Source organism: Aricia agestis, chromosome 17 (genome assembly GCF_905147365.1).
Source record: "Aricia agestis chromosome 17, ilAriAges1.1, whole genome shotgun sequence".
Taxonomy (NCBI): Eukaryota; Metazoa; Arthropoda; class Insecta; order Lepidoptera; family Lycaenidae; genus Aricia; species Aricia agestis.
This window is the reverse complement of record NC_056422.1, coordinates 13,838,515-13,866,264: the sequence shown is the minus strand read 5'-3', so window position 1 is coordinate 13,866,264 and position 27,750 is coordinate 13,838,515. Positions and strand designations below refer to the sequence as shown.

General features: G+C 40.0%; 2 protein-coding genes and 1 non-coding gene across 4 annotated transcripts; 2 read left to right on the top strand and 1 right to left on the bottom strand.

The window, feature by feature from the left end:
* Positions 1-349: 349 nt before the first annotated feature.
* LOC121735433 (disks large homolog 5) lies at positions 350-24,478 on the top strand. 2 transcript variants are annotated; one of them, XM_042126269.1, is made up of 27 exons: positions 350-914; positions 995-1,044; positions 1,550-1,839; positions 2,768-2,883; positions 3,190-3,309; positions 3,839-3,956; positions 4,345-4,487; positions 4,820-4,943; positions 5,972-6,081; positions 6,468-6,562; positions 7,240-7,364; positions 7,780-7,875; positions 8,289-8,390; positions 8,560-8,714; positions 8,929-9,110; positions 9,463-9,542; positions 11,956-12,086; positions 12,533-12,614; positions 13,707-13,809; positions 15,991-16,064; positions 16,560-16,623; positions 16,779-18,694; positions 19,205-19,470; positions 22,902-23,122; positions 23,302-23,435; positions 23,764-23,983; positions 24,313-24,478. In XM_042126269.1, the coding sequence occupies exons 2-27, from the start codon at positions 1,002-1,004 to the stop codon at positions 24,417-24,419; spliced, it is 5,217 nt and encodes a 1,738-aa protein (XP_041982203.1). In that variant the 5' UTR covers positions 350-914; positions 995-1,001; the 3' UTR covers positions 24,420-24,478. The 2 variants fall into 2 exon arrangements, with proteins under 2 accessions (XP_041982203.1, XP_041982202.1); XM_042126268.1 differs by having other exon boundaries at positions 22,902-23,137.
* On the bottom strand, positions 7,993-8,066 carry Trnai-aau. Its single transcript has one exon. It is a non-coding gene; the product is annotated as a tRNA-Ile (tRNA).
* LOC121735692 lies at positions 24,420-26,728 on the top strand (the record flags this gene model as incomplete). The annotated part of the gene is made up of 1 exon (XM_042126594.1): positions 24,420-26,728. A coding segment is annotated over one exon (987 nt), but the record flags the coding sequence as incomplete, so codon positions are not given.
* Between the last annotated feature and the right edge of the window lie 1,022 nt (positions 26,729-27,750).

Sequence of the window (27,750 nt, the reverse complement as noted above, 5' to 3'; positions counted from 1 at the left end):
GAACTGTCAAATATGGCCTATTAAATTGCCCCGACTATATGGTAGGTACACTTTTTTGACAAGTATTGCGGAGCATGTTTTTTGACGGAGTTCCTTTTCCTTAGTTTTTATTATTCGTAGGCCACTACTAATAAATTTTTCAGCTTTTTTTCTATGTATAAATGTCCGCGGTAGTTCCTAGACTTCCTAGAACTTTTCATTTCAACAGACAACAACGTCTTTTAATTTTTTTTAATAGAACGTTGACCTCGTTTTAATGAACGAGTATCCGAACGTGACTAATTTGTATTCTGTGATCCGAACAACCAATATTTAATATGGCAACACTGCAAATATGTCCGTCCTGTTTTGTGACCGTCGCCGTCACTCAATCACTCATTTGCTAAAAAAGGTAGAGAACATAAACGGGAAATGTTGGCAAATTACAACTGATAAAATACGTGTAACGGTTTCGGCCATAAAATGTTTGATAAATTATAGAAATTGCGGCCGATAACACATACGGTGTAAGAATATTGAGTGGAATTAGGTGTTTATCTGTTTACATAGTCAGAACTACTGCTGATCACTAATGCCGTCGGGTGTCATGAAAACCTATTCGTAGAGAAAGGAGAGTTTTTGTGAACTAGTGTTTTTTGTGGCACCAGGTCTTGATAAAGTGTAATTGGTAATGGAATAATCATTATTTGGTTCAGGAGAGTGACCTGCTGAAAAAAGTGACTTGTTTCAAAATTCGTTCTATGTAAACACAAGTTACAAAAGAGTATTCATACGCGGTTTAGCGAATTTTGCAACCATCACTAGAGCGTGAAAACCGTGTCAGGCTCGTATCCTCAGAGTAAACACTTAATTAGGTCCACCGTCACTGCAAAGTGGTATTATAAACAAAATGGGTGAATAATTTCAACAAAAAGGTACGTTGTTTTCATAACATTCATATATATGTATACTTAGTGCAAATTCCATGGTACACTAATATGTCTATTTCTTTTAGATATATTATGGCATCGGGTACATCATCCTTAGAAAGCAATGGTAGCAATGGTAAGATATTAAATGATGATTCTACATAAAGTACATCCTTCATACACACTAAAGATGCAATATTATGATGCAGTTTGCTATATATACCTATGTATAGCAAACTGTAATATTATGCCCCTGGGTGTACCAGCACATGCCGAGCATGAGCCAATTTGCGGCTGCAATTTGGAATTGTCTTGTTTTAAAGTATGTGTGCATGCATCATTAATGTAGTTGCAAATAAACTTTATTATTATTAATATTTTGTAACTTTCAGCATTCTAGGTACTCATTTTTCATTTTGTTTTATTCCTCAATAATAAAAAAAGTAACAACATTCTCATAACAATATGCTTTTATTAAGCAATACCTCAATCGTGGGAATAACAGACACAATAGATATTCAATTAAGTTATGCGGCATGCGGGTGCCGCTTGGGAGTTGATGGGTTAAACTTACTAAAATTGTTCCATTAAATTATTACGATATGCTTATTGCAACATTTTAAATTTTTATAACCTTTCAGAGTCAATATCCCATGGTTACGCCAGCAATGAGAGGCATAATAACAGTCAGATATCATCTATTCCGCTACCGATTGAGTATGAAGTGTTGTCGAATGCACAATGCTACGACAAGCCTAAATACTCCAGTCACACTCACACCATGAGTGCTCCATATGAGCTTGGCCAGTATGACGTTATCAACAAAGCCAACGAAAACCTGAAACAGCAATATGAGAAGGCATTGCACGATTTGAGCCAACTCCGGAAACAACATACGGAAAAATCCAGGAGATACGAACATGTTATGAAGGTTTGTAACAGATAATAATTATGAGAGGGACTGTTTGTGAAAAAGTGTGGAGGTATGTTTGTGTCTCTTCTACAAAAAAAAAAAACAAGAGTATATTGGATAAAACTTAGCCAATAGGCTTTTTGTACTCAATCAAACATTTTAATCTGTAGTATTATAATAATGATACAAAAGCAGTTCTAATATTTTATAAGAATTATAATTACTATAAAACTATTCTTAATCTGTCGTAATTATTAAGACCATATTGTATTGTTTTCTGTTAATGTCAAAATGGCTGCTAAACAAAGGAAGCAATAATTAGTGGAAAACAGGATTAGCAGTTGCACATATTTAATGAATATATTTAACAGTAGTGCACTTTATATCTCCCTGAACAAAATATGATGTAATAAATAATAATATAAGTAAAGAGTTATGTTAGTACTTAAACTTAGTTGATTAAGTTGTGTCTTCAAATATTTTTCTTTTGTAAAAATATTAAAGAAACAGGTGCTAAAATAGATTGAACGAAAAATTAGGCAGTGTGTTACATCACATATCTCTGTCTAAAATTTTGCCCAACACAAATGTTTGGACCTACTTTAAGTGATAGGTAATAGGTATATAATATTATTATTATGTGTACTTATAATAATGAGTAATGCTTTCTATACCTTAGGCCTTAGCGGCAAACCTTTGAAAATTTTCAAATGTGTCAAATTGTCAAATAGGTCAATTTTAAGTTACTAACACCCCATTCTATTTAATATTAAAAATGATCAAAACACTCAAAATGCCTCCCATTTTGATTGTTTTGATCTTTTTTAACATTAAATGGAACATGGGGTAAGTGTTGTATTTTTAATGTACTTGCATACTAGGTCAATGTCTATGTATCACATTATAATGCCATCTGTCAGTCAATAAATCTGTAATTGTCTTATAGGAGTTGGAGTATGTCCGCGGTCAGCACCGGGCTGTAATGAACCAGTTGGAGGTGTCAGCACAGGAGGCCAGCAGTCTCCGTGGGAAATATGGCGACCTGCTTAATGACAATCAACGGTAATTTAAAATTATCTATATCTCCATAAAAGGCAAAGCAGATTAATTAATAATGAATTTTTGATTAAAAACTTTAAACTTTCTAAACATTCTTATGACATAGCAAAAATAAATAAGTAAATGTTGGAATGAAGTTCCTTATCGCGCGTTCGCCGTTGCGAAAGGAGGCTAGGATCGGAATACCTTTAATATGAAATATATCCGGTTGCATCGAGTCTTCTATCAATTATAGTAAACACGAAAGTTTCTGTTGAGTTCCATATCTTTCGGCATAGACTAGATAAGTGTATTAATGACTGTTTCCAGCCTCGAGCGTGAAGTACAGCATCTACAGCAGAACAGCACCTCAGAGACACCGGATGCCCTCGTCCACACCCTGCGCAACTACGAGGCTCTCAAAGAGGAGTACCAGTGTTTCCAGAAGAGGTACGAATTTTTCATTATTAAAGTCTTTGTTTCTATGACATTTTATTCCTTGTAATAAACATTTTTTTGTTTAATCAAAACTAACAAATAGTATATGATGTATATGATGTGTGAATGTTACTGAACATACAGTTATGAATGCAGCAAAAACTCGCTGCTAACGGATCACAAGATCACGTCACGAAAGATGTTTTTTGATGGCGTTTTAATATTACGCGATACGATATTGGATATCGAACCAAAATGAGGAGGTCGCTGGCCGTATTTTTCGTGGGTTCGATTCCTGCGTTGGAGACATGTATTTCCAAGTTTGGTTGGACAAGTAAGATGATCCATGCGTCGGATGGGCATGTAAATGGTCGGTCCTGCGCCTGATCTCTCGCTAGTCGTGTCGGTACACACTTGGGCACTATAAAATTACTCTTGCGTAACTAGGCTGGTTTCAATGAAACTGGCCACTGTCACCGAAACCGGTGTGGGATTTTTTATTATTATTTACATTGTGGTCTTTCAATCTTATGTTCTGCAGGTATGACGATCTCATAGAAACTCACAACAGCACAGTGGAGAAGCTACAGATGGTTCAGGAGGAGAACAGCAGGCTCAAAACCCAGTGCCACGACCTCACACAGGAGAGGAATGTTGTTGTAAGTAAAAATACATTATACATATTTATTCAAGAACTTTGGGCATTACACCACGCTACATTTCGAAATAAAACGTAAACACGAAATAATGTCTAAAGTGCTCATAACTCCATCTAAAAGTGAAAATGTTGACTATGGATGTGTTTAATGTGTTTAATCAGATTGACACAAAGTGTAGTCTCTACATGCAAGCGTGCGTACATGTGCGCGTTTGCGTATGCGTGTGCATACAAACTAGCGAGCGTGAGGTCACGTGACTAAGTACTATAATAATATATTATTTTAATTTCTTTTCTGATTTACTTTCACATACCATGTCAAAGTAAATCAGAAAAGAATGTATCTTTCTATAGTATATTTAATGTGTTTGTCTGTCTGTCCGTCGCAGATCCGCGAGCGAAACGCGCTCAAGCAGCAGGTGGCGTGCGTGGTTCGGCAGTGGGAGGGCGGCGGGCGCGAGCGCGACATCAAGCGGCTCACCGACGAGCGCAACGCCGCCATGGCCGAGTACACGCTTATCATGAGCGAGCGGTGAGTGTGCCGGAGTCGCCCACAACACACAACACACACACATACCCATTACAAGTGATACACACAGACACACAATTATGCAATACACGCATTCGTATACGAATACGTACAGGCACACGTATACGCGAACGCACACACGCACGCACGCATACTCACGTACGCACACGCACGCACGCACACACGCACGCACACACACACACACGCACACACACATATATACATATACCCACTAGTGATAATTACTTCAGTGGTGATGCAAATTATAATAATGCGACTTTTTGTCATGTCAATTGACAATATTATGATGCATGATGCAATGTTACATTTTCCAGGGACACCGTACACAAGGAGATGGAGAAGCTATCTGACGATCTGCAGGCGGCGCTAAAGCGTGTTGCGGCGCTCGAGGCGGCGCTGCAGGCGTCTAGAGACGAGCAAAGAGCTGCTGCCTTACAGGTACGTGTTTTTTTTTTAATTTTTTTTATTGGGCCAATTACATTCAGCCACGGCCGCTGCTCCTCGCTGCCGGAAAAGTTTCTTTTAATACTTCTGCGGTAGTAACAAAGTGTTTACACCCAGCCCTTTACAGTTCTTCCAAATTAATAATGCGCATGGAAATCTTCGCTACTCGTTGTAATCACGAAAACACCCGAATCTATGAAACAAACAATGCACTTGCATTTTGCATCTTGTTCAAAGGAAATAGAAGTAAATATCATATAGCCGGTGGCTGTTCGCTGTCGCCGGTCCGTCAATGAGTGCTATAACTCACCGGGAAGCCATCGCGGCGTTACCATGGTAACGTCCAAGTAACGGCAGACGCCTCTACTTCGCTGCAAAGCGCTGTTTTTTTTAAAGTTAAGTTTAAATCAGCGCTTGCAGCGACGTCTTCCGACGCTCGGAATACGACCGTTGCCGAAAAATTACGTAAATTTCTATGCGCATTATCACTTTGGGAGCACTGTACATAGTTGCCGCGTCGGGCTGCGGCAGCGGCATAACGAGTGACTATTTACATTCTCACGCTGTCCTGAACTTCCTTAGCCAAAAGGGCTGAATATAAACGACGCATATGAGGTGTAGGCCGAGCAAAACATTAGAATCGCTCGGTAAATAACAGAGGAAGGTGCAGCGTTAGATGTAGTAGAGCAGTTCATTAGACGATTAATATTGTCTACATGCGCCGATTACCATATCCAGTTTCACCAAGCGTTTTTAAGGTTTTGCTTAATTGATTATTATAGTTATGATAAGCAGGTTATTGGTAAATCACTATACTTAAACAAATATTTAATTGTCTACCTGCTTTACATACTTACTTATGATTTTATTTTATAATATTTGTGATTTTGGATAACGATTGAGGATCGACTCACGGCGCCCATCTTGCCTTTCCACGGCGCACCAGGGAACCGCGACGCACACTTTGGGAACCCCTGGGCTATACATAAACCCAGGGCTGGTGAAACTATGTCGTGTTATAGGCGGAGAGCCTGCGTCGTGAGATCGAGTCTGCACTGGTGGAGCGCGACCGCGCGATCAAGGAGTGCACCGACCTCAAGACGCCGCACAACGCGCCCGCACCTAACAAACGGTACGACTTTACTGCCTATAGTACATTTTTATAAAGGACTAGATGACGCTTGCAACTTCTTTGCGCCAAAATTTGTTTATCGCGCGGGAACCGTACATTTTTCCGGGATTAAAACTATAATATGTCTTTTCCCGGGACTCAAAGTAATGGAGATACTTAAACTTACTTACTTTACTAGCCAAAAAGTAAAATCGGTTCAGCGGTTTGGACGTGAGGAGGTAACAGACAGACGGACAGACAAACACACTTTCGCATTCATAATATTAGGTCCTGTACTTAAAGTGATAACACGTCGATACTCGATAGTAATATGTCGTTGGGGCGGGCGGGTCAAAAAAATCATGAAAATTGTGTCCCTCAAAATGATGTAACATTGTGACTGACAGACAAGACAGTTCGTCCTACCACCACCATCTGGCGAGCGGCGGCGCGGAGTTCAGCGGTCAGCACTCCAACGACCCCTCCATGGATAAACTGCAAGGTAACCACGATTCACATATTTTTCGTTAGAGACATGTGACAGGTAATCCAAAAATGATGGCAGATGTGTCAGAAAAAACTTACTCGTATAAGCATTTTTTACAACCACTAAGCCAACAATCGGCGCTTCGAGTGAGCCGGGCATACTCCATAACGGCAAAATATGAAACATCAAAAATGCTTTTCAAATAGCCACATACAAAAGTGGTAAACAGAGCCTTTAAGAAGCGCTTACACGGGCAATCATTACGGCAATAATTGCTCGGCGAAACGAATGGAGCGATCTGGAGCAATTAGTGGAGCAATATGGAGCAATTTATTTCATATCGCTCAATTGATGTCATATCGCTCAAATATACGATGGCCACATCACTCAATATTGTATTGCGTAATATTGCTACTTGTTGCCGTATGTAGTCGTGACCTCAAAGTTGACGAGAATTGACTGGAGTCGAGCAATTTTAGTTGCCCGTATAAGCGCACCATTAGTCAATGACGGCTAAGTTTGCAATAACAAATGTGTGAGAATTGACATACGGCTATATAAAGGACAGCATACACTTAAAATACGACAGATATACTGTTGCTATACAAAACACATCAATAATTTTGTATTGCAATAGTCTAATGCCATACAAAATACCTGCCTAGCTCTAACATAGCACGTCTCCATTACAGTTGTAGACGCAGTGGACAAGGAGCGAGTAGACAATCTCGAGCAGGCGAACCAGGAGATAGAGAGACTGCGGCAGCGCGCGGAGCGCATGCGCGCTGAACTCGCCGATGCGCAGAGAGAAGCCGAGGTAAGAAGCTACGTACTAACAGACAAGATTCCTAGGCAGACCTAAATAGTTTGGTCGTGTTACGTCAAACCCAACCGACAGATCACAAGTCACAACATTGAATTGACATGATCCGACCAAACGACGTTGGTCTGTAAGGAGTTATCTTCGTCAAAATAGCGTTCTGTACATCCCAGAGACAATGCTGGTATCGGAAACAATCGAGCCTCTAATACCTTCAATAAAGTTAAATTATACGAAAATGTTATAATTACACACAAGTTTATATCATGTAAAGCTGTGAATTCTGCTCTCGCACAAAGAAAAATATGGCTGTCTTGGGATCACCTTTGCACCAGCAATAATGTTTAAAATGTATTTGCATAATTATTGTTAATAATTTTATCAATTTCTAATTTCTTTCAATTTCTAACAGGTGTCAAAGAGAAGACGAGACTGGGCGTTCTCAGAGCGAGACAAACTGTTGCAAGAAAGAGAAAGCGTCAAGGCACTCTGCAACCGGCTCAGAAAGGTTTGACAAATCTTTGTAAGACCATTACTAAACAAATAATGAGTAATGTTTTATACAATAATTGTGAGGTAATGTAAACTAAAGGATATTTCCAAGTAAAAAATATCAAAAAGTACTTGGCCCATGAGGGGATCGAACCCGCGACTTTCGCGTTATTAGCACGACGCTCTAACCAACTGAGCTAATGGGCCGGTGGTGCTTTCATTCAAATAAGTGGTCAGATATGAGAGAAAGCAAATATAATATTAAAAGTACAATAGTATAACAGCCAATTGTTACTATTTTTAAACAATCGAATCGTTATATTACTTCACTACGATAGTCAACTGTTCTTGGGTCTCAGAAACTTTAAATATGTATTTGTTGTTATGATAAAATAGAGGCTGTTTCATAAACAATCCAATATATTTCAGGAGCGCGACCAAATAGTCGGTGAATTAGCAGAGGCGAGGCGCCACGGCGGCAAGAGGGACGCACGTACGCCGCCCCCCGCGCCCGCCAGCGCGCACGTACAGGTGCGTGTGCGTATACGTACAGAATATAATATACTTGATATTAACTAGTTGAAATATCACTTGTGGAATATAGTTTTGTGATTTTAACTATAAAATATAACAAATATGTTAAATCCTTCTTTTATTTATTTATTTTATTATTTATGTAAACCATTTCTACATTTTATAGGACTTCGAATGGGAGAGCATCGAGGTGGAGCTGAGCGGTGCGGGCCCGCTGGGGCTGGTGCTGGTGGGCGGGCGCGACGACCCCGCCTACCCCGACGACTACAGCGTGTACGTCGCCGCCGTGCAGCGCGGCTCGCTCGCCGACGGCAAGCTCAAGTGAGTGATATACAGGGCTGGGGCTGGTGGGTGGGGCTGGCGCTGGCGGGCGGGCGGAATAAATAAGCAGTCAAGTTGTGACGTCACAAACCGTATTGTTATGTCATTTGTTACAGTCTTCAAATTATTTTATTTATTTTTACTTTATATATGATACCTCCTTGATTTATTCACTACATTTTAAAAGGTAAACAAATTAATGTTTTTTATACAGAGTGCTAGACCGCATAGCGGAGGCGTGCGGCAGCGGCGCGTGGGCTCGCGGCGCGGCGTGCGCAGCGGCGCTGCGAGCGGCGGCGGCGCGCGGGCCCGTGCCGCTGCGGATACAGCGTGCGCGTGCCGCACGAGCGCTGCTGCGGTTGGCTGCTGCGCCTGCTGCTATACAGCTGCAGCATGGTATGTTAACGAGTTATATAATGAATGCGAAACTGTATTTGTCTGTCTGACTGAGGTAACAGCCGGTCTGACTTAGGTAACAGTAGGTCTGACTGAGGAAACAGTCGCTCTTAAACGGCTGAACCGATTTAGATGAAATTTGGTAAGGAGTTATTTTGAGTGCTGGTAACGGATTTTTATCGTCCCAGAAAAAAATACTTACGTTAACGAACTAGGTTGTGGGTAATATCTTGTTATAATAAACGTGGAAGTACCAACATTTGCCACGAATTCTCTAACAAGTTCATCTGTCTATCTGTTTATTACACCCATTTAATAAAAATATAATTTTGTACGTTTTCGTGTTTCGTAGGTATATTCATCAGTAAAATCGCGTGCGGCAGCGTCGTCGCTAAAGAAGGCAATGTGTACGTCGGCGATCGGGTTGTCAGCGTAAGTATATTTTTTTAACGTAACATATTTCTTTTGATTTTCCTTTTAGCTTAGCTTTTTAATACACTATGCTATGTTACACAATATCATAGCCCGTTACGTGGTTTTAAGAGTCGTGCTTTTTATGGCGATGGCGCTAACTGCATATAATACGTCATGGTGTCAAACCGCTCGGTTTTTACACGTTAAACGCGCGGTTCCTGCTGTGTCTGAACCATAAAGTGAATATACCTAGCGGAATAGAGCAACAATCTCGAGCTTTCAAACGAAACCGAAATTGGTTTATAAATATGTGTACGTATACACTTACACAAGCATGATTGAACATGATTTCTATGAGATTAAATTGTCAACGTGCGGCACGTGTCGACTGGACGTTAAAAAAAGAGTGCTGCTGTCATGTATCACACGATTTGGACATCCGCATCCGCATTAAATCAATGCGGATTTTTATGCGGATGCGAATGTCGTACGAGTTGCGACAAGAAAAAAAAACAGCGGCGGGGTCTGTGAATGGCGCGCGCCGTTTGCGCGTGACAAATGACCAATGGGAGCGAAAAAGCCGGCCAAGTACGTATCGGCCACGCACAATAGAGGAGGGAGGGAGGGATGTTGTGTATCGTTAATGAATGTACAATTATAACATGTTTTACACTACTAACAACATGATCTCAGTTACATTCAAAGGAATTTGAACGAAAAATTCCTTTGTATAACTTCTCAATAACTTATGATGTCTTCTTAGCCGTGATAATTTTCTTTTTAAATTTAGCATATTTCCTACTCCCGTGAATTTTTCCACATACTTTACCGAATCTACCTTTTAGCTAATATCTGGTAGAAGGGGGAGACACTGGACACTATCGATTATATATATATGGATCCCTAAATCGGAAAACGATCTTGGAATACTCGTAATATTTTTAAAAACCCTATTCAACGACACCACACACGGTGGAGTAGACGCGAAATAAAAAGAATTATCCCCGCTTGATGTGTAAGGGAGGCCCCATAAATTTTTTTAAAGGTTTTATATACCATTTTATCGACATCATTTATATGTATGTGCATTCATGACGAATTTCGGCTTTGTAGGCTATTCTCTGAGTGAAACCGCGCAGAAACAGACAGACAGACGGACAGATAGACCGAAAATATAAGGATTCCTTGTTGATTACGAAACCCTGAAAACGGTGACAGGATCCGACGCGTTTATTGTGGTGTCTTGTGTAAATTAATCACTACGTGTTTGTTTGTGCTTCATACTTAAGGTGAGGCCAGTTCGAAAAGACTGATTTTTAAACTTCTAATCTGAAGAAATTATGTGGAATTCTCTTACATCAAAATTCATGTAGACAGAAAAAGAAACAAAGTAACGAAATAACCGAACAGAATATTGAAAAATGACATGGTAATTCTGTAAAAAGTCTTGAATATCACCATAAAAATACACTTCAAATTCGAACATCTCGTAATTTTCAATGACAATAATATGATTTAAAAAAAAAAGGATAGCTTTTTTATAGTTCTAGCAAAATAATCGAATAGATTTTTAATAAATGATTCGGTCATTAAAAAAATAAAATAAAATGTATAATTTTCTCCTATTTCGCCCTATCAACAACGCGGCGAGCGTCGTAACCGCCCTATACAAGGCGCGCTGATATGAATGTTATTTTAATGTCCTTAACGTCGATTTTCGTACTGACAGACATCGACCTGCTAATTCAGGGACAGCCTTGCCTTAATAAAAAGCGGCAATATCACTATTTAATAATTTAAAGTGCTTTATGCTCCTATTTATAACTTCGTGTACTTACTAACAAAAAAGTGGTGGAGGTTAATACAGGGGAATTAATGTAATTTTCATTTACAAATTATTATCTCTTTAATACATATTATTATAGTACAGGTTTCCTAGAACATATTTTTACTATCAAGGTAATTTTTCGAAAGCAGCTTCATTTTGATAAAACGAACAACAATTTCCTCTGTGAAAGTGGTAGCTAACAGAGATAAATATGATTTAACATTTGGATTTGATGGTCCTAAAATATGAATTTTTCTATTCCAAATGCGTTTCAAAATGAACCTACTCACGAAAAATTAGCTTGAAATTAATCAAAAAATGTGTTCTAGGGAACCTGTAATATTATTTTGTAATACATTTATAAAAATGAAAATAATACTTTTTCATTTTATAAACTATATTTATGTAGGATCCGCAACATCCGCATCCGCATCCACGGATGTGAACCTCTAAAAATCCGCATCCGCATTCGCATCCGCGGATGTGAAAAAAATCGGGATCCGCAACATCGCTGGTCTGAACCCGCACATCATATTGAGTTGGTCATTAGACCTTGTCACATGGTTTGCGAACTGCATTGTGTAACTATTCTAACATCCACAGATCAACAACCGCTCGCTAGAGGGCGTGAGCAGCGTGGGCGAGGCGGAAGCCCTGCTCAACGACAGCCAGTACGACTCCGTGTTGCTGACAGTGCTGCGACCCCTGTACCCGTGCTGCGACCCGCGCACCAGGTGAGTGTATAGCACGCTATGCGATGACTGTGATACTGCTGAAGTGCGCCCTAACATTGTTTTGATCAAAACAAAGTCACATCGGTAATAAATAATAATAGTTAATATTATAATGTTTTGGAAGCGATTTAAAACTAACTCTCAAACTTTTTAAAAATGAAACTTATTTATGAGACAAAAAGATAGTATTTTAATTGCAACGAAATAAAATGCTAAGCATGTTTCTAGTAAAATGTTAAAAGTTTTAATTTAAATAGAATAAATAAAAAGAGAGGAATGATAAGGCGATGAAGCAGGATACCCCAAGGTGTGAAAGTGTTAGAGCATAATACAATAACGCTCTTTGTCATCTGATTATGAACTTTCGTCCCCAATGTTTTTTTTTAAGTAGATTGTAGATAATGTTTGTGTTTTAAGTAGCTTGTACATAATGTTTTGATGTGCAGGCTCTCTCTTCTGGACCACTCTTACGAGGAGGGCAAGAAGGATGAGGCGTGGCAGTTCGTGCCGCCGCCGCCTGATAACAAGGTGAATATTGTGATATATACTAATAAAAAAAACTACCTGTACACACTCAACACAAAAAAAAAATCATCGCTGCACCACACTGTTCAATGCGAAATAGAAAGACGAAACGAAAATAACTTGCTTTCTATGAGAGACAGAGAGAGAGAGACACGCGCTACCGCACGGCTTACAATTAACGACACAAAGTGTCGTCACAACTTTCCGCCTTAATTTTTTCTGTCTAGCCCCCTTTCGCAACGCGCGATAAGGAACTTTGTTGTAATATTGACACAGCGAATAACTATACAAGGTCTGCTCTCTTTTGGGCCGTTTACATTCAGCCATGTAGGGCAGGGAAATGGGCAGCGCGAGAATGTAAATAGTAATCACTCGCGATGCCACTCGTCATGCCGCTGCTGCTGCTCGACTCGGCAAGTATGTAGAAGTTATAGAAGAAGAAGTTAACACCTCCTTGGTTTAATGGTATAGAGCGCGGCTCTTGACTCGGAGGTCGTGGGTTCGATTCCCGCGTTGGAAACATGTTATTTCCAAGTTTGGTTAGGACAATGCATGCTGATCACCTGATTGTCTGGCAAGTAAGATCCATGCGTCGGATGGGTATGTAAAAAGTCGTACCCTCGCCGGTCGTGTCGGTCTTCCGTCCCACTGGGTTATGAGAGTAAAGGAATAGAGAGTGCTATTGTGTACTGCGCACACACTTGGGCACTATAAAATTACTCCTGCGTAGCTGGCCTGGATTCAATGAAACCGGCCACCGTCACCGAAACCGGTGTAGGAGCTATTATTATTATGTATTATATTATTATAGAAGTTATAACCGCAGAAGCATTCAGGAAAATATTGCCGGCAGCGCGAGTAGCAGTGGCTGAATATAAACGTCCCATTAGGCTGGCATATTAAAACTAAATAAAACAGACAAAGTCAGTGAACCTCCAATAGTTACAGGCTGTATTATAAAGGTCGGTAGCAGTTTATCTGTGCACAATTTTGCCTAAAATAACCAAACTAGAGTCCCATAAAATCATATAAGTCTCAATAATCAAATTATGAAGTATTTAGTATTAAACCTCATACTTAACCGTGTAAATACAGCCGCACGGTGAGCTGTCTTGCGCGAGCGGGGGCGGAGACTTGGACCGGCGATACGTGTACCACGTGGCTGCGGGCAGCCAGGGCAAGATACATCAGGAGAAAGGTGAGAGATATGAGCTAATAAGGGAGAGCTTAAGTACTAGTTACAACATTTTTTTTGATTTCAGACACTCTGTGTAATGCTAAGTACTCACATACGGTTTTGCTCGATAGTTTTGCTCCAAATTGAAGGAAATGACATATTTGACGTATTGAATTCCATAGAGCCGGCTCGAAGCGAGCTTTCGAGCTGTCAGTTTTGCGGTCCACACGGTGGTTATTGCTCGATTTGGAGTAAAACTATCGAGCAAAACCGTATGTGAGTACTTAGCATAACGCGTACGGCAACATTTTTTTGTCTCCTTCCTCGACCTTTTTGAATTGTTACGTAATATTTTTGTTGCCTTCCGCTTCATTCATTGAAACGTTATTGACAATTTTGATTGTGCAGTAGTTTTGTTAAAAATTAACTTACGTAACGCGATACACACAACAGATAGAAAACTAAAACAAAAAAAAAATCATACGTTTTATACCTTCAAATATTATAAAAAAATAATGACAAAGTTCATAAGGAAAATACGCGAAATGGTAAACGATGTTTGTGTTGTGGTATTGAGCTGTATTGAGTTATCAGTAATCGAAACTCTGATAAGATTGTTAGATATTATAAAGTCGGTGGCTCAATAAGAGTTATAAACAAGAGTTTTATTTACTTTTCAAACCGCCATTATTATTTTGATATCTCATAATACGATGTTTGACTAATGATTTAAACATTTAATTATATTTAAATTTCTTATTTATTTAATTAAACCTACAAAATGCTTTTTCTCCTTTTTTGAGGGTGGTATAATATTATGTGGTATATGACAGTTTATAAAATATGCACAATAGATACGTAAAAGATAAGCCCGTCAAATTGCATGACAGGAAACTGTTGTATTATACGAATTATCGCAAGGGTTGCTATAATATGTCAATCAAAATTTATAATAAACTACCCGATGACTTAAAGGAATATCCATTATCAATTTTTAAGAAGAAACTATTCAATTGGTTGGCGGATAAGTGCTTTTATTCTTTGAATGAATTTATGTGATCATTGACTGACATACCATATACTTACCATAATAATTAATATTCTAACAACATTTCTCATTACATTTTTTTTTTACTTGACATCTAAACTGAATGTGTAACATTTAACATTGATTTATTATTATTGTTCCTGATATTATATTCTAATGACTTCTATTATAATTGCAACTTGACATGTATTCTTAATAATTGATAATATCTATAATTACATTAACTTTGACTTATTAATATATTAGTATTAAGTACATACCTTGAGATGACTATAATATTATTATGTACTTAAGGATAAAAAATATGAAATTATTCCACTTGCTAATTGTAAAACCTAGTGGTCAGGATAACAACTGTAAATATTAGATAATATAGTCCGACATCCTCCAGCTTATTACTGCAATAAATGGGTGCTGAAACAAAAATTAAAGATTAAAAAAATATCCACAGCCGAATATATAATCTCCTCGTTTTTTGGAAGTCGGTTAAAAAGGAGATTAGAGAGAAGGCCCTCCATTAGAAAAAAGGTCGTTTAATGTAGGTACATACCGTCATCGATGTGTCCACCTCAGGATAGCGAAGCATTGCTGGAAATATGATTATTCAACAAAATATAGATTGTTGTCTTGCATAATGCCACATGGCCAGTAACAAACTAGTATGACATTGCAGATTTGATAAGACATAACCTCAAAACAATGACACATGATGTACAAGTTTTTTTTTCTTTTCTTTTTCCTCACCATATTCTGAACTTTTTTAATTATCTTATTCCTTTTCATTAATTTAAATTATTATTGTATGGTTGTTTTCAAATAATTTAATTAGTGAACTTAAAATTAAAATAGTTGTATAAGCTAAAATATATTTTGCATGCTTCAAAAGCAGAATGTTTGCTACTGCACCTATACTTTAAGATCTTTTGTTAAAAACATTCTATGCAAATAAACGATTATTATTATAAAGTCGTCACAAGTGACAGCTAGACCATATTCTTTTGTATGTTTTAGTCTATATGTTTATGATTTTTAGGATTAGAGATATTGTTATTACCACAATATATGATAACGTTAAGACAAGTTTTTTAGTAAAGCAACAGCAACATTTAATCTCGTTGTGTTTCCCACCTCACGCGGTATTCTATTATGTGCAGGCACATGGGACATGATCAGGGGCAAGATCGAGGCGGTCACCGGCCGCAGCAAGAGCAAAGACAAACAGAACAAGGTACAATAAAACATAGACTACTTACTTAAAATGCGAAGCACTTTAAATTACATTAAATTTAACTTACATAATATTAACATTTCAATAAATCTTGACATGATATAGAAGTAATGTCAGTGATAGAAGTGCATCGTAAATGTAAATCTTATATATAAAATTCTCGTGTCACAATGTTAGGCCGCGTACTCCTCCGAAACGGCTTTACTGATTTTAACCAAATTTTATATGCATATTCAGTGGGTCTGAGAATCGGCTACTGGGTACTTTTTATATTGATAAGTGCATTTGTTGAATAAATAATAGTAAATTATTACAACTCGAGTCTGACGGCGACCATTGTTTGTGCGACAGGATAGCGATGGATGTTGGCATGGTGACATACTTATTTAGTCACTTCAATAAAATAATACGGCCGAAATACTTTATATGGCAAAGAAACGTTTGCCGGGACAGCTAGTATTTTTATATATGTTTTTAAATTATCGTTTATCTCAGGTGCCCGAGTCTGATGCTATTGCGGAATTGGATTCAGTGATTGAAAGTTACCACGGAAAAACAAGTAAGTGACATTAATACTAGCTGACAACACACTACACTATTCCAATCCAGTGATCCAATATGTAATGTAAACCCGCTTTTATTTATGAGATTTATGAGAAAGTAAAATATAGTTTTTGTTACTGTTTTTTAATAACAATAGTGTATTTTTTTCAGTAAAAGAAACCAGTAGCGTGCTAAAACGATCGCGGCGGAAAAACAAGGAGGCGCAGAATGACGCTAAAAATGGCGGCACCTGGCCCAAAGCGCGTGCCAACTTCATACTAGAGGACAATGCGACGGGCACCATCGTGCAGCCGCGATCGCGAAAAGAGAGGCCACCGTTATCAATACTCCTGAGTCCCCCCACCAAACTACCCCCAGAACCCCAGAGGTCGAATACCAATCGTAACTCCAATCCCATCCCCCTGGGTCACGTGCCGCTGACGCAGCTAACAGCTCCTGCGAGACACTCAGTCTATACCTCCATAGCGACCAGTCCCGCCGTAGAACACTTTCCCAAACCCGCTCCATTAGCTATACACAACCCTTTCCCAAACATGAGCTTCGAGAAGAATCGCACGCTGGAAAAGTCCAAGATGTCGATTGGAGACTACGAGCAGGATGCTGCCAATCGTTTAAGCCTCGTTCTCAACCCGTCCGACGATTCCCTGTTCTATCAAACCAACTCTCGAAATAGGACGAAAAGCCCCCACTCCTTAGACTTCATGGTTAACAAGGGTCCCAGCTCTTTGGACTTCGTGTCTCGCAAATCGCCAAGCTCGCTGGAGCATTCCATAAAAAACCATACGGGAAAGGATATACTGGACCAGTATTATTCTTCAAAGAAGGCGTGCTCGCCGAAAACGGTGAATAAGTATCCGTCAGATAGCGACAGCTTCGGACCTGATAGTCTAAACAGCAACGCGAACTTTCCGATAGCGGGGACTCTACCCACGCAGTCCCGCCTCCAGTCTCAATACTACCGCGGGCCGTTCACGAACTCGAACCCGCACTCCAGCCGCTACCCTCACCTGTCCAGCCCCACCGATATGCCCCAGTCGCAATCAGGCGAGAGCCTCGGCGCTCCCTACGATATGTCGTTCCCGTCGCACGCGCACAACATGTCTGACCTGCAGCCCGTGCCGCGCGCTGCCCGGGACTATCCCCACGCTTACGAGGGGGGTACCTTTCCGAGGAAGAAGGAAAACCAAAGGTTCCGGATCCCCTCCAACCCTAGCGTGACGTCTAAAAACTCGGCGGGGAAACTCAGCACGGGCTCCATAGAGCGGAGCTCGGAGCGGAACTCCCCCATGCCGACGTTTCATGTCGAGGTGCTGAGTCCAGGAAGAGGCGCCAAGCAGTTAGCTCACAAGACGAGGAACTCCATGCCCGAGTACTGCGGCCTGGGCTGGAACAAGCCGCTGCCGGGCGAGCTGCGCCGAGTCCACATCGATAAAAGCCAGCAGCCGCTCGGCATCCAGATATACTGCCCGCCCAGCGGCGGAGGAGTGTTTGTCTCGACGGTCAACGACAACTCCTTAGCCAGCCAAGTTGGCCTGCAAGTTGGAGACCAGCTTCTCGAAGTCTGCGGCATCAATATGCGCTCGGCGACTTACACGCTGGCCGCGTCAGTACTGCGGCAGATCGGCAACTCCATCACGATGTTGGTCCAATTCAGCCCGGAGAAATACAAGGATGAGATGGAAGTTCCCGGAACTTCGGACTCGGGGGAGAGCTCGCACGACGAGGAGGTTTCTCTCTCGGGCTCACCAACTCCTCGAAATTCTCCCGGCCCGCAGCAATCTTTGCGAATGGATATGCCATCCACCGACGTCTCGACTCTCCGGCAATCTCAAGGGAAGGACCTCCCCAGATTTTTACGTATCGAGATGAGGAATTGCTCGGATTTGGGCATCAGTTTAGTGGGAGGGAACGCGGTGGGCATATTCGTGCACAGCGTGCAGGTGGATTCGCCCGCATATATCGCGGGGCTGCACACTGGCGATCAGATACTGGAGTACAATAACGTGGACCTCCGACATGCTACAGCGGAGCAGGCGGCTTTGGAGCTAGCGAAACCGGCTGATAAGGTTTGTGAAGATGATTAATAAATAATAATGTTACCTGTAAATATAAACTTGAGATAAATGTTCATAAAGAATGTTATTCCTGAGAAGACAGCAGTGTTTTGGTGTAAAATATGCAAACAAAAGTTTTGAAAGTTAACATACTTGCGTAGGATACAAAGAATTATTAAAATCCGTAATTTTAAGCCCGGGTGCGCACTAGCGGCCAGGTCGCGGCGGCCATCGAAAGTGTGGTGTGGCCGCTGGCCGCCGTGCGGCCAGATGCGCGTGGTCTATAGTATAGGCGGTTTCATACTAAGGTGATTATCTCGATGGCCGTCGCGACCTGGCCGCTAGTGCGCGCCCGGGCTAACTATACGTATAAATCCAACAACAAGCCTTACACATATTGGATCAAACATTTACAAAACAGATCTTCGATATTATGATTATCAAGCTATAAAAGACCTTAGTATATTATACTCATTTGGTTTTATCTTTTTATAAATTTTAAACCCTATTTCTCATCTCCAGGTGAACGTAGTAGTAGTAGCGGCATTAGCGCTGTACCACGAGGTGAAAGACAAGCCTGGCGATGCGTTGTACGTGCGCGCGGGCTTCGACCGCAGCGCCGCCGCCTTGGGCCTCGACGCCGACGAGTACGCGCTGTGGTTCCGACGAGACGAGGTGCTGTTCGTCGACAACACGCTGTATAACGGCGCACCGGGGCTGTGGCGGGCCTGGCAGCTCGACAGCAAAGGCCTGAAGAGACAGTGGGGAACTATACCTAGCAAGTTCAAGTGAGTATCTTTAGTTGTAGTGGCATTATGCGCTCTGGTTCCGACGAGACGAGGTGCTCTGCGTCGACAACACACTGTAAAACATAAAATTGTAAAATTATATAATATAAATAATATAATATCTATGGACCCTTCACACCACGTCAGTCTGGCCCCCCTGTAGGACTTGTGTTCGAGTACCAGACAACGGAAATATATTTAATACTTTTATACTATACATATATTTAAGATTTTTATGATATGATACACATATTTAATAACAGCGTTTTACCCTGCAATAAAACGCTTATTAACTATACCTACCTAATTCAAAGCCAGATAATGAGAGTGGCAACACTATTTTTCGTATGTGTGGCGGAAACAGTACCTAAACGACTTCTATATCCTCCTACGTCACCCGCTTTTTGCATCCCTATTGGTTGACGTTTAGTTCTAAGTTTTTCCACCAGGTGGCAGAGTTGAGCTTTTAACAGCACAACGGATTTGGAACCATTGCGTTAAAAATTCCAGGCAGAATTTAAAGTTGGCTTTGAATTAGGTAAGTAAAGTTAATAAGCGTTTTATTGCACGGTAAAACGCTGTTATTAACTCACTGTACCGTAATTCAAAGCCAAATAATGAGAGCTGTTTGATATCGCCTGGTGGAATAAAGATAAGATTCACAAAAAAATATATATCGATTCAATAAAACTTACATGAATGATGGAATAGAAAAGATTTTGTAGTGTGAAAAGAAATACCAATTAAGTTATGGTAAACGAAAATACATTTATTTTCACATTATAAGATTTAGTAAAAATTACTGTCAATAATATGTATTTTATGCTTCATTTATCAAGCATAATCAAACGAAACGAGACGAGAGAAAAGATATTTTTTACAACAGAATAAAACATAATTTAGGCTACCAATTTATACATTTTCTCTCGTCTCGTTTCGTTTGATTATGCTTGATAAATGAAGCACGAGAAGAGCTGCGTGCTCTCTCCAAGGCATCGATTTTCATTAACGTATTTCTTTGCGAAATTTGAGTTGAATTTCGACTGTGTATTGTGTAATCACTGGCGAGCTGAAAATGGTAACCACGGTGGTGGTTTTGTTACCCAGTTTTTATTTTTATTTTATTATTAATATATTAATATTATTATTTTTATTTATAATAAGTACTTATATTTTATGAATCATCAAAGTTTTTTTTTTAAACACGAGTAAAACTTGCCAAGCGACATGCAACTCTTTCGACTGTCTCAATATTTACGTTTCGATTGTCGATCGAAATTACTTTTGTTTTGTGTGGTCTTAGATTAACCTTAAGCATTATCAAAATTTGATCTCTGGCGAGATCTGTTTGTGTCGCACCTCGACTTATTTTGGTTCTGCGCAAACCTTTTATTTTGTGTGTACCCATGTTGTGGGTAGTTTGAATTTGGGTAATTATGAAAAGTAGTGCCTGAACCGGTTGATGATGATATGGGTATGCATTTTGTGCAAAATTATGTGTAAATCTATTGTATGAACCCCACGGCGGGGGAAAACGAGCGCTGCGCGGGCGTTTTATAATTTGAACTCGAGCTAGCCTGCGCGGCCGTTCTTTGTCTTGTAGGTACCGGCCAAAACATTTTACTACTACCGCCCGCTTTTTCAACAGCTGACGAAAACTGTTCCTTATTGAACAAGTTATGGCAGATCGGAGGTATTTTGCGTAAACTCGCTCGTAAAAACTTATCTTTCACAGATCTTAAAATAGCGTCCCGTCTTTGTTCTATCATGTCTGCCCTATGCCCGCATGCGAGTTGCAAAATATCGCTAGAAATTTTATTGTACGTACCTTCCACAAAAATCTCATTAATTTTATCTTTTATACGGGACACAGTCAAATCATCTGAATTTTCTACAACCCAATTTAGAAATGATTCAAAACCCGCCTGCGCGGCATCTTTTTGTTTTAGAACTGCCTACGAAATAGCCGCATAGCTGCGTTCGGCAATACACAAATTAGGGCATTTCTCGAAAGGTTTTATTTCGTCGTTACATTCGAGTTCGACAAATCCGGGCGCAGAGCAATATGATTTCTGAACATCGGAATAGCGCACGTCACTCCATTCGGGAGTGTCGAAGTGTTGAGCCGACATTAGCAAATCTAAATGATCTTGAGATGACCTCTTCAACGTGGACTCTTTTAATATCGTATTAATCGAAAAATTTATACAGTTTTCAAGTTGTTTGGAGCTGGAAGCTAAATTTTCATTTGTCATTATCGGAAAATAATTCGCCGCTAACATCTAAGCTCAGGTTGTCATCGCAATTATTTTGCGAGGGTATATTTTGGAGCGGCTGCCCAGCGGGAAAATAATTATTATAGCCCGTCGATTGAGCCAAAAAATATTGAATTTGACTCACCTGCTCAGCGAGTTTACTTATCTCAATGTCGGATGTCCGGCGACGCTTACGTTGGTCTCTGCTCCTCGACGTTTCGGCCTTTCTTTTGTTTCGCGCAGGAGAATCTGATTCGGAACTCGAGGAAGAACTCGAACTAATATTTTTATCCGAACCCATTATTTCTAATTTCTAATTATAATATTATAAAAATTAAGAAGTCGTTCGGTGAACCGAAAAGGAAAATTAATGTGCCACGTGCAAAAATTTAAACAAAAGATATGAATTACGCGTAATCTAATATACGTCCGCACAGCACGAAAAATAACCGCCAATGGTTCCAAATCCGTTGTGCTGTTAAAAGCTCAACTCTGCCACCTGGTGGAAAAACTTAGAACTAAACGTCAACCAATAGGGATGCAAAAAGCGGGTGACGTAGGAGGATATAGAAGTCGTTTAGGTACTGTTTCCGCCACACATACGAAAAATAGTGTTGCCACTCTCATTATTTGGCTTTGAACTACGGTACAGTGAGTTAATACACATCCATGACCCAGGAACTTTGAAAACTTTTTGTTCCATCAGCGGGATTCGAACCCGCGACCCCCGGCTTGAGCTACCAACAGCCCACCAACTAAGCCACAGTCCACATAGGCCGTCAGATTGACTATAATGAAACTACATTTTTTACTATAGAAAATTTTGACTTGTACCTATTGATTAAACTTTTTAATCGGGACTTAACGCGACTTATTTAAGTAGTAATGCTACTACGAGTACATACTTTTTCTCCACGTTTCGGCCGTGTTGTGCAACACGGCCGAAACGTGGAGAAAAAGTTTAATTATAATGCAACGCGAAAGTTTAAAATGTTATTGTACCTATTGATATGTCAACCTTGTAGGGAGAAGGCAATCATAGTTTTAAATTATGGATTTAGTGCAATTTACTTTTTTTCTAAAGTCTACAAAATGCCTAACTCCAGTATAATTAGACTCGTTATTTAAAATACTACACCAAACATTCGTTCTTACAATTTTTTTCTTATTTTCCAGGGTGGAGGAAATCCTCCGTCGCTCAATGGGTACGCTGGACTCGGACGCCGCTCGCCGCGCCAGCAGCACAGCACGTAGATCGTTCTTCCGCCGCAAGAAGCATCGAGACAGCAAGGAGCTGGCGTCGTTCTCCAACACCGAGCTGGGCTGCTGGAGCGACTCGGGCACGCTGGCGGATGATAACCCCCCGTTGTCTTACCAGCGAGTCGAGCGGCTGCACTGTAAGTACACTATAGGTGCGTTTCTACAGTGTAACAAATTAACTATTTATATAAACTATTTTAAACGTAATTGACCAGTTGAAACTGGTCAAATACAGTACCGTCGTACGTTGAAAACGCGTTTTTACACGTTTTACGTTTCGTTTTAAACTTATTTTTTTACAATATACTATTTACAGATGGTAGCCGGAGACCAGTAGCAGTTCTTGGACCTTTACGGGAGTGTGTTGGGCTGAAACTGCTGACGGATTGGCCGCATGTGTTCGCGCGCGCCCGCCCAGAGCCGCGAACACTCAGAGAACTTGCGGATAAGGTACGTATATACGCACGTACGCACACGCAAACATATTCATATATTCTATAGATGAACACAAATAAAACACAATAGCAGATGAAATGGAGAAAAGAAAAAAAATGATATAGTTAGCAGCAATGTATAATTATGCTTTTTCTAATCGTAGACGCAAGTAGGAAGCAAATAAAATCGGTCATTGACCGTCGATACAAAATCTACAAAATCGTCAGGGGAACTGTGAGTCTGTGGTCTTTTCCGATTAACTGCCAAACGACTTACTGCCGGCGAACTGTTAATGTGTGGGGCCCTTAACTATAAAGATTTACTTAAAATAATTAATTTCCAGGGTATCCACTGCATCATAGACGTCACGGTGCCCATAATAGAAAAGCTCCACAAGCACCAGATATACCCCATCGTGCTCTTCATCAAGTTCAAGTCGTTCAAGCAGATCAAGGAGGTGAAAGATGCACGGTACCCCGCAGATAAGGTATCGGCAAAGGCGGCCAAAGAGATGTACGAACACGGCCTAAAAGTCGAGAACGAGTATAGGAATTATATCTCAGGTAACGGTTGTTATAATATGTTTTCAAGGGTGCTAAGCTTTTAACTTGCAATAAAAGTAGATCTCAAGGCTTTTTTAAATCCAAGTATCGTAATCGTATACTGGAATGTTTTATTCAATGTTAGCGTGTAAGCACAACTACAGCAGTAAGATTCGTAACAGTGTCTGGTAACATAGGGCTATAGTTTGCGTTTTCTGTATACTGTTTTAAGCTTTTGATTATTATGTCTTTTGACTAAATATATTTAAAATTTAACCCTCGATGTTTTTGTAGAAATGTCTATAAAATCCATTCCTTACATAAACCATTAATTCATATTATTTTTGTAGCTGAGATACCTGCGGGCGTGAACATCGCGTACATGTGCACGCAGATCAAGGAGGCGGTCGAGGACGAGCAGAACAAGACGCTGTGGGTGCCGTCGGCGCAAGCCTGACCCCTGCCCCCCGCGCCTCCGCCCCCCGCGCCACCCCGCCCCCCGCCCCGCCCGCGCGCCCGCAAGGCCGTCACCTTCTGCACGCGCTGCCAGCCCGACGAACGGTACCACAGCGATCCCGGCCAGGACGCGCCCGAAACCCCCGCGCCGCTAGCCTCCACAGAGAACAGATACTACTCCGAACCCGACGTCAAATACTTCGAAATCGACTACGTCTTCCTAAAGGAGCTGCGGAAGATAGCGAAGAATAATTGTGCGAAGTGTCGACGCAGGCACGCTCGTAAGAGTGATACATACTCAAGAAAAGGTGATGAACGGGCGCGCCGAAGTCACACGTACGACGCGCGTAGAAGCGATACTTACGAGCGTGCACGTAAAAGCGACAGCTACGATCGCTCTCGCCGCAGTGACAGCTATGATCGCTTCCGCAAAAGTGACACTTACGAGCGTGCACGCAAAAGCGGCTCGTACGAGCGTACGCGTAAAAGCGATACCTACGAGCGTGCACGCATAAGCACGTACGAGCGCGCACGCAGAGGTCGGTCACGGAGCGGACGCGAGAAGTACGTACTGTGCGGTGGCGGGTACCACAGCGAGCAAGAACACTGCCGCGCCTGCTGCAAGGTCTGCAGCCGATCTTCAGACACCCTGGCCTCCGGAGACACCTTAGCATCAGGGGAGGAAGACTACTCCCTCGTCTCCAAGAGCTACAGCCTCTCCTCGAAAGCCAAGACTCCGCAGAGGGAGAGAAAGAATTCGATGCAGTCAAATAAGTCCGTCTCTTTCCTGGAGTCGAGTAACGAGGAAAAGGAGCCGAATTATACAGCGAGCAGTTTTACAAATGACCTGAAGAAGTTTCTATTAAAGCCGTCTTCGCCACGTCTAAGTCTGCGAGAGAAATTCATGATCAGTTTTAAACAGGAGTTGGAGGCGACGAAACGATCTCCCAAGTTAAAAGCTATAAAGGGCCTGTGGAAATCCTACTGAGTTTCTAAAATTGTTATTTATTTTTCCTCGGTTTTGGGTATACATTTTGAAAGTATTTGAAGTGTTTGCAACTTAGTATGACCACCAAGAAAGAAACAATAATAAAGAACTGCTGTATTATATTTTGATAAAATTATGTGACAGTCTATTTTTAATGAATTTATAACTTGGTTAAGTCTTTCGTAATATTGAAAATAATTGTTTCTACGGTGTTCGTGCTAACTGCTAGTTATGCAAATTGCGAATTAGTTTATTTTTATTTCAGACCATCGTTTACCCAAAATCGATTTTCTTTTGGTGCTTCTCTTTAACTGTTCTTTGTATATATTTATCGATAGTGAAATGTGTTCAAAGTGGTCTAAATATCATGTAGGTGCTACTCATAAGGCTATAAGTTCGCTTCTAGTGCCGGTGCAATCAAATCGATTATTTTCCGATTATATTTATCGATTTCTAATCTCTTTCTACTAAAAATATAATTTTCGATTCTGCTAGATCTCAAATATACTTATTTTATAAATATTTTCCTTATTACGGTATTTTATGAAACGCTATAATATATTTTTTACCATATTCTACTTTTATATGTTGGAATTTCTACTCAAATTTGGTTTATGAATTTCTGAAAATTTTACTTTGTTACTGACGAACTATACAATATTATCTTCTGATGATAGTCAAATATGAGATTTACAATTATCTGCATGAATATAAATAAGTTTTAAAACTATACTATTTAAAGTTACTATAAACATTTTGGGATGTTGTTACAACATGTTTCTAATAATTATTGTCTAATGTCTACAGTTATTCGTTTATTCATATGTTTTAAATATTAATCTTCTTATTCATAACATCCAACAAACCTGTACTAGGTAATAAAGCCTAAAATGTGCAGAGTCAAGTAATCGTTTTATTATTAAACAAAATTAATATAATGCTGAAAACTGCAAACGGCTGAGTATAATGTTACATCAGTGTTCAAGTAACATTATTTGTTGGTAAAATTTACCTTTTTTAAACTTATAAGTTTATTGAATATTATGAATAAGAAATGTGTTAAAATGTTGTTATATGACCATAGTATAATGTGTGTTTAATATACAATACGTTTGTCCGTAACTCGTAGAATTATAAAGAGTGCACATGTAGAATTTTAATAGATCATTGTAAAGAAGTTTTGATATCCTATAGTTTAGGCAATTTATAGTTAATGTCGATGAGTATAACGACCAGTGTAGTAAGCTTTAGTACCGTTCTGTTTGAAGTTAGAACCACTAAATACAGGGTGCAATTAAACCTTCCTGCCAAATTTTTCCAAGGCTTAGGTATCATTAGGAGAGTCCATTTAACCAAAAAAATTGGGTGATTTTTTTTTATTGACATTTTATCCCATTTAAAATCGTTGCAGAACGGTTACTCGCGGCGCGGGGGAATGAGCGGGGGTGACGCGGGGGAAGGCACGCCCGGGGGGGCAAGTCTCGCGCGGGCGACGCGTCGTGTCCATTAATTGTAGTGTTTTTTAGGATAACTTTCGGAAGCAATTTCTCAACATTTTAGTACTGAGTGATCATAAAAGAAAAAATACGTGTATTTTTATTTTTGACAAGGATCAATATATCAAAATTTGGCAGGAAGGTTTAATTGCACCCTGTATAGGGTTTTTATTACATTTTCTACTTCTACGGACAAAGGAATTATAATAGAATCATCAGTCTTGGCTGAGGTGTCTAGGGTTAAAAGTTTTTTAATTATTATTATGTTAGCACTAGTATGACTGGCCCAGTTACCACTGTAGCCCTAGCACCAACTATCGGCAACAAGGTATTTGTATCAATATAATATCGAATGAAAATTGAGAACACTAACACAAGTTTTTAGTGACTTGGAAATTTGTTTACTTCACTGGTTTTCATACCTATGGACAAATAGTTTATTGAGATAAAGACAGGTACCTAGGCAAAAGACATCTTCATACAAAGTATTAATAATATCTAGCTTTTGTCAAATAATTTTGACAAGAAATTGAAGTCGCATATTTCCAATACCTGTGAGTATGACTCTCATACATAATAAACTTTTTATATGCAGTTGTTATTTGTCAAAGTCCCTGTCTATACACGAGTTCTAGTATATACACGTAGTTTATCACAGTAGGACCAAATTGTATAGCGAATTTAATGTATGAACGTAGACTGAGTACAGATTTGAGCATTTTATGCACGTTGTGACAATACTTTTCAAGTATTACGTTAAAAACAGTAAGGGTAAAGTATTAGGGCTTGGTATAGGCCGCGCACAGTTTTTAGATCGCTTAAAATTGAGAGGGGATTCGTCGGTTTTA

Excerpts from the sequence above, each read along its gene's own strand:
- LOC121735433 (XM_042126268.1), top strand. The coding sequence starts at position 1,002 with ATGGCATCGGGTACATCATCCTTAGAAAGCAATGGTAGCAATG. Across the intron at positions 4,488-4,819 it reads ACGCTTATCATGAGCGAGCG|GGACACCGTACACAAGGAGA; the intron begins GTGAGTGTGCCG and ends TACATTTTCCAG. Across the intron at positions 7,365-7,779 it reads ATGCGCAGAGAGAAGCCGAG|GTGTCAAAGAGAAGACGAGA; the intron begins GTAAGAAGCTAC and ends AATTTCTAACAG.